At 38.4% G+C, this 12,451-nt stretch overlaps 1 protein-coding gene across 3 annotated transcripts; it reads right to left on the reverse strand.

Moving 5' to 3' along the window:
* Window positions 1-3,074: 3,074 nt before the first annotated feature.
* LOC107287492 (CD59 glycoprotein-like) lies at window positions 3,075-12,028 on the reverse strand. 3 transcript variants are annotated; one of them, XR_001548870.1, is made up of 3 exons: window positions 11,561-12,028; window positions 8,211-8,306; window positions 3,075-3,854 (listed from the first exon to the last, which is right to left on the reverse strand). XR_001548870.1 is itself a non-coding variant. In XM_015816014.1 (3 exons), exons 1-3 carry the CDS (start codon window positions 11,622-11,624, stop codon window positions 6,677-6,679), a joined length of 369 nt encoding a protein of 122 aa, XP_015671500.1. In that variant the 5' UTR covers window positions 11,625-12,027; the 3' UTR covers window positions 6,354-6,676. The 3 variants fall into 3 exon arrangements, 1 of the variants encoding a protein (XP_015671500.1); XR_001548869.1 differs by having other exon boundaries at window positions 3,075-3,940; XM_015816014.1 differs by lacking the exon at window positions 3,075-3,854 and adding an exon at window positions 6,354-6,885 and having other exon boundaries at window positions 11,561-12,027.
* Window positions 12,029-12,451: the final 423 nt, after the last annotated feature.

Genomic DNA, 12,451 nt, shown 5'->3' on the forward strand with positions numbered 1-12,451 from the left:
CTCTTAAAAGTAGAGCCAAAATTTAAAAATTAGGAGATGGAGAATATATTACATAAAGACCCATTTTCTAGTTACTAGAGATTTTGTGCTTGTACTTGTTTCAGGAATGTTCAAAGGCCCAGCCTTACTTGATGATGAACTTTCTTTGGTCTCAATGGTCAACATTGTTGCTGTTGATAGGACTCAGCAAAATCTAATATTTGGGTTTTTAAGCCTTGCGTGAAATGTTACAATGGAGCCTATTGACTGAAATGTTTTATAATCTCTGCTGTAGAATGTTAGTCTCCCACTCTGTTAATGTAATTTAGGAAAGCCCTCCAATAAAGTATCTTTTGTCTGTAAAGTATTTTGCTACATACCATCTGAGAACAGTTTGATTGTGTTGGATCTGATGAAGTGGACAGGGTCTTTGACACTGTCAATGCAACTGCCTGTCAATTAGATCTTTGTCCCTTCTAGTTGGTAAAAGCCTCCAGGATGGTGACTGTCAGATGGGTTCAAGCAGTGATACGTTCTTTATTACAGGAAGAGACCCCATCTCCGGGACCTTTTAAGGGGGCCCTGATTTACTCCCTGCTCAAGAAACTATTACTTGATCCCACCTGCCTGAACAATTTATGTCCAGTTTTCCTAAAAAAATTAGAAAGGCTGGACAATTTATGGATGAAATGGACTATCTATACCTCTCGAATCAGGTCCGACAGGAACAGCATTGTTGCACTTGTTGATGATCTCTGGTGAGCCCGGGATGGGGACAGTGCAACTATTGTTGCTCTCCTTGACCTCTCAGTGGCTTTCAGTGCCATCAATTATGGTATCCTTTTGAGCCAGCTATGGGGTTTGGAGCTGGGCAGCAGAGTCTAGTGCTGGTTTGGCTTCTTTCTCCAAGGCCAGTCCCAATCGGTGTTGATAGGGAGTGAGACGTCTAACCGACGGCCGCTCCTTTGTGGTGTGCTGCAGGGCCTGGTATTCTCTCCACTTGTTTTTAACATCTACATTAAGCCACTGGGTCACCAGAGGTGGAAATATAAAGTTGGGTATCATCAGCATACTGATATTCATCACCACAGGTTGAAATATCAGTATGCTGATGATACCCAACTTTATATTTCCACCTCTGGTGATCCAAGTGATGCTGTAACTGCCCTCTTGCAGAGCCTGAAGGCTGTGGGGCCTGAATGGGGAGCAACAGGCTTTGGCTGGAAAGACTGAGTGGCTTTGGGTGCATGGAGCTTCAAGATCTGGAACTTTAACAACTTTAGTTCCGGATAGGGTTGCACTATCCCAGACAGACCGAGTCCACAACTTGGGAGTTCTCCTGGATTTGTGACTCCTGTTTAAGAGTAGTTAGCAGCTGTGGCAAGGAGACCCTTTCCACAACTTCATGTAGTGCAGCAGTTGGACCCTTTCCTGGACTGGAAGTCCTTGCACTCAGTCACTCAAGCCTCAAACATCTCATGTTTGGACTACTGCAATACACTCTGCATGGGAGTACCCTTGAAGAGCATTTGGAGGCCACAACTGGTGCACAGTGTAGCAGCATAGGCAGTTCTTGGGGCCCTTAGGGTGATTCATGTTACACCACTGCTCCACGACATCTTGGAACATCTTAACCCTTGAGTTGAAATTGGTTCCCACCATTCTCGCCTTCCATTAAGGGCTAAAGACTTGGCTCTGCCAGTTGGCTTGGAACCCCAATGGGGGAGTATCACAGTGGAGATGGTTGATAAATTAAGAGAAAATCCCTCCTTCTCTCCCCCCCATACATCCTGTTACCTCCTTTCCCATCTTTTAAATGTAACATTACTTCCGATTGCAATTCTATTTTTATTGCTTTTTGAAATATTTATCTTCTATGGTTTTATTGCTTTCATGATGTACACCATGCAGAGTTGCTTCAAAGCAAAATGGGCAGCAAAATGAACGAACGGATGGATGGATGGATGGATGGATGGATGGATGAACGGACGGACGGACGGATGGACAAACAAACAAACAAACAAACAAACAAACAAACAAACAAACAAATATTTTACCACTCAGTTGCTACATATGTAATGGTGCCTCTACATATTTTCCTCATCTGTGGAGTAAATGAATTATGCAGTACTATTGTAGTTTCATTACAACTAACTATTTTGGGGTTCAGGAAAGGATTTAAGTGTCAGTGCAGTTGCTCCCAAAAATGCCGAGGGGGAAAAAAATACCAGCGTAAAGACCGGCTCTGTTTGAGGCTCTGTTTGGAAGCTCTTCTGGACCTCACTAGCTGAAATTCCTTGACTGACAGGATCCACACCATGCCGCTTCTGCCAGCAAGGCTGGGATGGGCCCGTCCCCTTGGGGTGAGACGGTACCTCAAGTAACCTGGGCCCATGCCAGGCAGAGTTTTAAAGGAGCCTCCAAACAGAGCCTCTTCATTGCTCCCAATGGAACCAGGATGGATTCTTCAATTCTTCCAAGCCTACAGCATGCATTATATAGTCACCATATAAACTGAATAGGCAAAATAATGCAGCCCCATCTGTCTCATTTTTTGATGGTAAATCATCCAGCGTTATCAAATCCATTCTTACCTTGGCTTCCTGCTTATTGTAAAAGTTTTCTTATTATTTTCAGACAAATATGAATGGTTTTTCATATTTGTGAAGTATGTATGCTTTAGGCTGTTTCTTTTTTTATTATTTGTGGCTCTAATTCTTATATTCCTGCTAATATAACCAAACATTTATGTATTTGGGAATCAAATAAAAGACTCAGTTTGGCTTTGTACCAAATAAAGCTTTACATTCTTGGATGATTTTTGCAACTCAGATGTAAAATTATTGAATAAGTCTAAATATTTATCTTTAGCAATAGCATATGAAAATGCAAGTCCAGCTACATTGTCCATCTCTCTTTCATGAATCATAAGATTCCTGTGGTTCAGTGTACTTCAAGAAAGCAAAATCTTCTTTTCAGAAGCTACCAGAAGAGTCCATTTTCCTATGGGGACAATACATAGGCAAGGCAAAATACATAGAACGAGAAACAAGCTCAGACAGATCCATAGGCGGTGTGAAAAACAAGTCAGAAACAGAGCAAATAAATTATTTCTTTTTAATGGAAGATAAATTGCTGGACAAATAGTTCTTTATGAGCAGGATTCTTAGTAGGCAATCTCTGTACAGCATGCTAAACTGCTATTAAAGGGAAATGCTGATCTTTTGTACACCAAATTCCTCAGAATTTGTATCTAACTTTTAAAATCTCACACAGCCAGAATTACTAACAGAACTTTCTGGATTAAAAGAAATTCTCAGGATAAGGAAACTTTTTCAGGCAGAAGGATACGCTAATCAGTACTTTTGAAGGGTTGCTAAGGATCTATCTTGGGCACAATTTCAAAATTAAATGTGACTTAATGAAGCACATACGATGCCACTAAGACAACCCAATGGAACTTAAGGCATATGAATCTCTGGGGCAGAATTTAAGGGATATGTATTTCTGTTTCTCTTTATTAAAAAGAATACAAACATGTCACATTTAAATACAAGTCTGTGCCCCCTGTAATATAAGCTTCCCATTAATGTAATTTATTTTGTTAAACAGTATATCTAGTATGCATAATATGTATGCACATTTAGTAATTGTTATTATATTTTAAGTAAAATACATCACAGCACACTAGGAAAAAGATTGAGAAGGCATGATTTTTTACTCCTAAAAGGCTATTGGTAATCAAAGATAAAAAAACAGAACGCAAGTGAGATATCATCAAGGCAGAGTAGTGGGAAAATCACTTCTTCTGATTTGGACTCCATGTTCTTCTTGAAGCTCAAGATGTCCTTGGCTTTCTTTGCAGCTTCGTGACACTGTTGGGACATGTTGAGTTGAGTACATCCGAGTCCTTCTAGCATATCCTGTTCTTAAGTCAACTTTCTTCCATCCTGATATTTTCCTGATGAAATTTAGACTGTTAGCAAATAATCCTTTCTACAAGGGTGGGGGGAGAAATCTATTAAGATTTTCTGCCCTGGAGTCTCACAGATTCTTCTAAATTCCATAGGGATCTGGGGAGTTTCCTGCTGGTATGGCCAGGTGCTTCTTTCAAAGCCCTGGTTGCTCTGTGGAATATAGATCCAAAGGTATCCTAGGCCAGGGCTTTTCAACCAGTGGTACGGGTACCACCTGTGGTACATTGGCACCTGGCAGGTGGTACGCAACCATCCTAAAAAAGTGGGAGCGGGGGAGGGGAATGAGAGCGCTGCCGGGCAGGCAGGCGTCTTGCTCGGCTGTGCCTTGGGGGGCACTTTTTTCAGTGCCATTATAACTTCGAACAGTCACTAAGCGAACTGTTGTAAGTCGAGGACTACCTGTACTTTATCACTTTTTTCCTTTTTTTTTGTCAAGTTTTTGACACCTTGCTAGGCGACTGGTGGTACTAGGATATTGCCATATCCTAAAAGTGGTACAATGGGTAAAAAGGTTGAAAAGCCCTGTCCTAGGCAGTTGTCATGATCACTCATAAACACTCTGTCCCTGCCTGCAAAGACTGAGCTGAGAGCTATGAAGCTACAAAGATCACCTTCCTCCCAACTGGTCAAAAAACCCACATGCAAACTTTGCCCTGCAGTCTGTGTTAGGCTAATAACATGTCATTGGACTGAACTGGATTCAGCTTCAAGCACCAGCAGAGTCAGCAGCAACAGTAGACTCAAGGGCAAGCTGGTATGGCAACCAGTTACCTTCTGGATCAGGAGAGGGAAGAACCAGAAGAAAAAAAATAAGCAAAAAATGTCTAATCTCACTTCTCATCCTAACATCTTCTCCTCACCTGGCTAGTTTTTTTATTGAAAAAAAACCTGCTTTTATGGTCACATATCAAGTACTCTGTTTCCCTAATCCTCCTTCCAAACTAAGTTATTTAAAAGCGTTGACTTGGATCTTAATACAGACTAATTTAAATGTGGAACATTTCTTCTCCCAGGGCTACAAAATTTGGATGATCAGTAAATGGCAGCAGAGAGATACAAAAACCTCCAAGATTATGGTCATGTGTCAAGTACTCTGTTTCTCTAATCCTCCTTCCAAACTAAATTAAGTAGACACATTGGCTTGGATCTTATGACAAATTAATTTAAATGTTATAGAACATTTCCAGGGCTACAAAATTTGGATGATCAGTAAACGGCAGCAGAGAGATACAAAAACCTCCAAGATTACTGGTGATAATTATACAGCTGTTCTAATAATGCCTTCTTAACCATTCCATATGGGGGAATCTTCAAAAACATCTACATAGCTACGTAGCCCAGTTAGGACAAAAGAGGAATGCATTTGGTGATAATCAGGACAGACTCTCGCTCACTCTCACTCTCACTCTTGCTCTCTCTTGCTCTACATCTATCTATCTATCTATCTATCTATCTATCTATCTATCTATCTATCTAATTAATATGCCACCCATCTCACTATCCAGAGTAACTCTGGATGGCTTACAATGGCATAAAAGCATGAATAGCAGACGCTGCCGGTTAAATAATTCCAACTGGTGGGGTCCAGGATGAGAGCCTCTCTGCCATTACCCCACCCTGTGGAATATCCTCCACCCCCCAGAACTGAAGCAGGCCCCTACTCTCCTGGCCTTACAGAAAGGAATGAAAACATGGTGTTGTGGCCTTTGTGGGGAGCCCATAGGAGCATGCAGCCATGGGGCTGGTTAGCAGTCTGAAAGCCTTCCCTTCGCCTGTCAATTAATTTTTAATAATTTTAATCACACGTACCTCTTTTGTCAATTTTTAAAATTTTTATATACTGTTTTCATGTTTAATATTTTACTGTACAGTCCCAGAGTCCCTGTGTGAGGGATATGGATGATTCTAAAATGTGATAAATAATTATAAAAGCATAATAATTAAATGAAGGTGAAAAACCAAGAGCACAGAGGTATTCTCTGTCTCTTACTCAATCAACCAACTCCAGCACAGTGAACCCCCCCCCATTGGGGCCTCCAGCCGACAAATTAACACATTTTCCCACTGCTTCCTTCCTATTCTCACTGTGGCTGTGGCTTTTCTAAGTTTAAGCATGTTATCCAAACAAAAAGTATCATTTCCCACTAGCAGTGATAGTACTCTAAGTGCTAAATGAATAGGGTTCAAAATGCTACTTAAGGAACGGTAGCCAGTCTGAATTTGGACAGTTCATTTAATCACAGACAAGCCACTAATTGTTGATAAAGAACCACCCATGAAAGTGGCAAGGAGATGGTGTGTCATTCACTGTTACAACTAGAATGGTTTAGCATACTGGAGAAGCTTCAGCTGTGGCATCAAAAAGAGCCTGAAGGTAAACAGAAAACCCAGTCCAGATTTAAATATACAATAGCACTTTTATTGCAACAACTGTCTTATAAGTTAAAATGCGATTGGCAGTTTTATGAGACTCAAAAGTTGTTCCTAACACAAGCAAGTCATTATTTGTTCACATTTGGCTATATGAATGTCTTACAGATTAAATCTAGTTTTCCAATAGAAATTGAATAATGTAAGGAAAAATATGAAAAGTGCAATACAGCAAACAAATTTTATCGACTGAATATTGTATCCTAATAATTTAATTTTTGCAGCAGGAGCACTTTCTCAAAAGACACCAGTGTTGTGTATCTTTTTAAACTGAAAAACAATGCCCCGTTTCAGTTCCAGACTAAAAACTTTAAGATATGAGCAACAATCAGCAAGAAAGCCCCACTGAGGGCTATCTTGCTGGCTACTACATTTGGAGCATCATTACACAAATTCCAGTTGCAGCAATTCAATTTAAAGTTACTCAGTGATAAAGCTTCTGAAATAAACTTGCTATTACAGGTAGAATACTTCCAGCAGGTAGATATATTTCCACTACCTTAAAAAAAACAAGATTACAAATTAGATTGTATCCTACTTAATTTAAAAAAATATAAAAGAAAATAAGATAGTCTGTACAGTAATTTCATAGTTTTTTTTATAGATTGTTAAATGGATATTGTTGGTGTCTTTATACCCTACTTTTTTGTATAAAATCACAAAAGAGTTTTTAAAAATTGTTTTAAAGATTTTGAATTGGCTTAAATCAGGAGTAAGCAACCTTGGTTGTTTTATGACTCGTGGACTTCAACTCCCAGAATTCCTGAGCCAGCCATGCTGGCTCAGGATTTCTGGGAGTTGAAGTCCACGAGTCATAAAAGAGCCAAGGTTGCCTACCCCTGGCCTAAATCATTAATCGAAAAAAAAAAAGCAATCTTATTTCACTGGGAGATTTTACCATCTGGGTTCTATCACTCCTTTATTCCAACATTTGACAACAGCTTTAGGCCAAATAAGACAGAAAAAAACCCTAAGAAACATTCATTTTTTTCCCACCAAAATAAAGGGGAAAAGTAAAATAAGCAATGATTTCTTAGCTACCCACTAACAATCTTTAAGTCATAGTTTGCATAATTAAGCATTTGGTTTAGTAAAACAAGTACTTACAAGTACAAATGTAACTATGTAGCATAATTCTAGCAGTTTTTAGAAAACAAAAAAGTTGAAAACAAAAAAATACCAGAAGAAGAGTAGCTATGGTCAGTTCAACTGAATTCACAAAATTGTGAGGGAGAGGGAAATTGCTTGAACAGGGGGTTGTATTAGGAGACCACCAAGGTCCCTTTCGTTGTTATTCTGCTACAGAGTAACTAAAAGCCTCTAATACAGGGGTGTCAAACTGCTGGCCCGCAGGTCAGATGTGTCATGGCGAAACCGCGCCAACCCCATTGCCGGCAATGGAAAAAAAGTCACGATACATCGCGACATGTCACATGGCATGAGGCTAGAAACAGGAGACTGTGAGTTCTAGTCCTACCACAGGCACAAAGTCAGCTGTATGATTTGGGGCCAATCATTCTTTTTCAGCCCTACAAAGGACGCAATGGCAAACTACTTCCAAAAATCTTTGCCAGGAAACTTCAGGGATTTGTTCAGGCAGTCATCAGAAGTAAAAAAAAACAAAAAACCAAAACCTCAGAGGCACACATGCAAACAGTTTGATTGTTATTCCCTCCAGGTGAAACTCTATATTTAAATTTTATCCTGACTTCATTTGTGCATATTAAGCTGCTCAGATAATTAAAATAAATCTAAACATCATGTTAATAAATTTGTATATTTTGTCAGAAATTAAATATAAATTAGATAAAGTTATATACTCACCGTACTGTAGTATTATGCAAGTATCTTGGTCGGCTCTGCAGGTCATATTTTTGTTACACATAGCAGATTTACAATTGTAGCACACTAAAGCACTTCCTAAATAATCAAGGAAGAAAAGAAACTAAACAAAATGTTCCTTTCTGAAACAGAATCCCTGTTAGAAAACAAATTATAAGTAGTCCTTTCTTCCTGTTTTTTTAAGCCATTGTTCAAAGTTTTAACAATGTTAAAAAAACAGCTTTGCGACCAATCAATGTATTTACAACTATTATATCATCATTCACAGTTTCACAACTAGCCCCTGACAAGCGGAGTTCAGGTTTCAAAAAATCTTGCCAAAGGCTTCCGGTTCCAGTTTGCTGCGCTGGCGAACGTGCGGTGAGATCGCTCTCCCCGCCGTCCGGTTTTCCTTCTTCAGGAGACCCTGGAAAGTCATCCGTTGGGGAGGACTTCGCCAGATCGCGGAGAGGCAGCAGCCTCTCCGTTTGATCTGCGGCAACTCCTCAGGACCGAAGAAGAGTCTTAGTCGCACCAGTCGAAAGCCCAAAGCACTAATAAGCCTGATGAAACAACTGGAGGAGTTGGATGAGACCTTACCTTTCCTTCTTTTTTTCCCAACTACTTTCCTGTAAAAATCCTTAAAATACCCTTTTTCCCCAGCTTCATTTCGCGGCTTTTGCTTACCCCGGGAACACAAAGCCAAGAAACAAATAAACAAACAAACAAAAAGAACAATAAGATCAAAAGACCACATACCTGGACTTGTAATATCTGGATACCTGGGCTCCCTAAAAGCTCTGTATTTCTATAAAATGTATTGTTTTACTTTTTTGCTAAGCTGGAAAAAAAAGAGGAACATTCTTTTGTTTTTCCTCTCTTGAACCGAATAAAAGCTCCATTCTGTATGTTACTGGGGATATCTTGTGGTGAAATTTGGTACAGCAAGTGAAAAAAAATATTTTTTTTTCTGACTGGGAGACTCCTGAGACTAAAACTTGTCCTTGAGAGCAACAAAAGATAAGAACTTGAAACAGCTGGGTGGAGAAAATATCTCTTTACAGTGGAGGTGGATAGTTATTAACTTTTATTAAAAACAGCCTCCACTAAAGGACTATTTGTAAACATTACAGAAATGGAGGAACACCACCCACAGCTTAACGTCAAACATATACTCAAAAAAATCCTAGAGACCACTGAGCTAGTGAATTCTAGAATGAAAGACTTACGTGCCACTTTAAAGCTACAAAATGCAGCTTCAACCTCATTAGATGAATCTACATCCCAAAAAGCAATAGAAGAATGAACTAATAACAAAGTAGATTTTAAAGAATGCCAGCTACAATCTACTCAGAACTCCGACACCCAAACTTTGACTTCACTTGAAGACTTTACAACTACAACAACAACAGAAACTCAACAAAGCAATGCTAAGATGGAATGTGCAGAGGACTTACATACACAATATACTGAGATTCTAGACAACCCAGATGATCCAAGAATAACTACAACACTGAACATGACCTTTCATCGAAACCAGCCGAAACCAGAAGAAGAAGAAGATCAGTCTGAACGTATGATAAATGCATTAACTCAAATATGGAGACCTAAACCATTTGGCCAACAATTCAATGATTGTGAAGGGACTGGCTTCCTTGATAGGCTGATGATTGGATGGTCTCCCCTGATTCAAATGATATATGCAGGAATGAAGAGAGAGCCACTTGAGGATCTAAAAGCTTTTTTATGGAAGCCGGCTTGGCACAAAAGGAAGGCCAGAGTTAGACTTAAAATGGTTTTCTTTATGTGATATTTAATGGAAGAGCTTTAAATTCTACGTAATGAGATAAGGAGACTTTAAAAGATGTTATTTGATTTAGTATTTAGGATTTATATTTATAAGGGAAATAAATTAGTTATTCAAATAATTGTTTTGAATTATAAATGGAAGATGGATTTAGAGGATAAAGGTTATTTTATGAGTAAGCGATGATGTTAGAATGAGAATTAGAATATGACTGTGAAATAAACTAAGAATCTACTGGAATAAAAATAAGTGTATTTTAGACATGATATTATTTTGCATGAACTAAGGGAACCGTGGGTAATCCGAAACTTAAACATTATTGGACACTAAGCCAACAGGAACTTGACTTTTGAAACCAGACAAAAGTCAAAAACAGGATCTGGAGACATATAATTAAAAATGCTTATAAATGTTTTAAATGATTGAGTTATAACTAGCAATTTATTAATTTGAATTTGGTATAATAACTAAGGGAAACAGAGAGGAAATTTTTGATGATGTAAACTGATATATGTATGGATAAGCGTGTTATTGGACTATGTATTACCCAGCCACCATGTTGCTTCCTTAAATATCTGAAGTCTTGTAAAAATGGAAAATTAATAAAACTTGTTTTAAAAAAAATCTTGCCAAGGAAACTACATAGACTTGTTCATATAGTTGCCAGGAGTCAAAACTGACTCAAAGACACACACAAAAAGAAAAACAACAAAAGAGTTCCCTTGAAACTGGATGTCTAGGATTGCCCCAACAATTTACCTGGTTATAAAAGACAGTTTCATACAATTCCAATCAGGAATCTGTTATGGGAAGAATTCAGAGAAAGAAATATTTTGGGGCATATTAAAAAGGCAGAATATATTTCCCCAAAGGAATAATGGAGAAGATCTTTAAAAAGGCAGAAACTTCTCTACACACACACCCAGCCAGACAACTCAGCAGAAACCAGCTTTTAGAAATGCAGATGTAATAATCCATTCAGGAAGGTTGGAGCCTTTCAGCTAGAAACTGAAGAAATTAGGAAGACTCTTAAAATCTAAATACCCCACCCAAATTCTAAGGACAGGAAACATAATAGGATAAACCCACCACCATCAGAATACCAGAAAGGCACACTCAGACTCAGGTCAAAGTACATGACACAGGAAATATAAAGCTTCAAACAGGAAGAGGAAACAACCTCAAGAGCCCCAGAAGGTATAAAAACCCACTCCCTGCTAAATGTGGGCACTCTTTTTTTCCCAGAGCCATCTTTCTGTTTGGCTCTCCTCTTCAATAAACTACAACCTTCTTTCTAAAGCAGTCACCATGTGGTTTAGTCCCGGCTTGGACTGGACCCTGATGAGGATTTTTCCTTCAACACTATCATTCAAAGGGATATAATTTTTTCTATCATAAATTATATCATTCATATAATTCCAAAGCATCAAGCTAAAACTCAGCCAGCCCTTGGAATGATGAACCACCTTCACCTCCCTCTTCTATTCTTCTAGTCCCTGCACTGTTATCATTCAGTTTCCATTTTCCATTGGGTTCACTTACTTACCTGAATGGAGGAACAAAGCCAGAACAAAGGCAGTAATGCCAGCAGTGACCAAAAGGGATTTCATCTTCTTTGTGTCTCCTATTCAACCTACATAATAAAAAAAAATTGTTGTCCTATCAGATGTTCCAAAATAAATACAATAATCTAAACTGAGCAACAATATTTGTATGCCAAGCCTTAACTTTCTATATTTCATGTCATTATGCCAGTCTTATATAAAAGTTTTATGAGTGCTAAGTAGGAATATATTTTTTTCCAGGCAGATGACAGAATATTCATGAAAGGCAACATCATTCAGACCGAAGTAAAGATCTGTTAAATTACTGGCCTCTAAAGTAAAACCACTAAAATGAAATATCATTTCTACTAAACTTGAAAGCACTTTTAAATTGTATATCAAATAGTTGGAATTTACCATAATACAAAGGAAATTGCTTATGTACTCTACCCTCTACTCCATTTCACTGTGTCCTAAAGATACTCTTGCTGGAGAGCTCTCATTAGCTGTATTATTGAAATTGATTTTTCTGCACAATCACATGGGACTTTTGTCTCATAACACATCAGAATCCCAAATGAGTACAAGCATTTTGTGAGCCCAACAGTACAAATGTCAATTAAATTGCACAAATAGTCACATCATTCCTATTGGCAATAAATAGCATAATGCAAAGTGCAAAAAAGGAGTAAGAAAAAAAAAAGAAACAAGAGAAAACAGCTAAAACTAGTTATCATCAACACTATTAACTACCGGTATACATTGCCATACATTTCCATCCTTTTTGCTACTACACCCATATATTGCTTCATACACTGCTTTTTCTTAAAACTTTTCACCTCTGTCTTGGTGGAAATACTAATTCCTTCCAGCCACAATATTGTCAATCCTCT

The sequence above is a fragment of the Protobothrops mucrosquamatus genome, unplaced genomic scaffold, assembly GCF_001527695.2.
Source record: "Protobothrops mucrosquamatus isolate PMUCROS unplaced genomic scaffold, P.Mucros_1.0 scaffold394, whole genome shotgun sequence".
In the NCBI taxonomy this organism is placed as follows: domain Eukaryota; kingdom Metazoa; phylum Chordata; class Lepidosauria; order Squamata; family Viperidae; genus Protobothrops; species Protobothrops mucrosquamatus.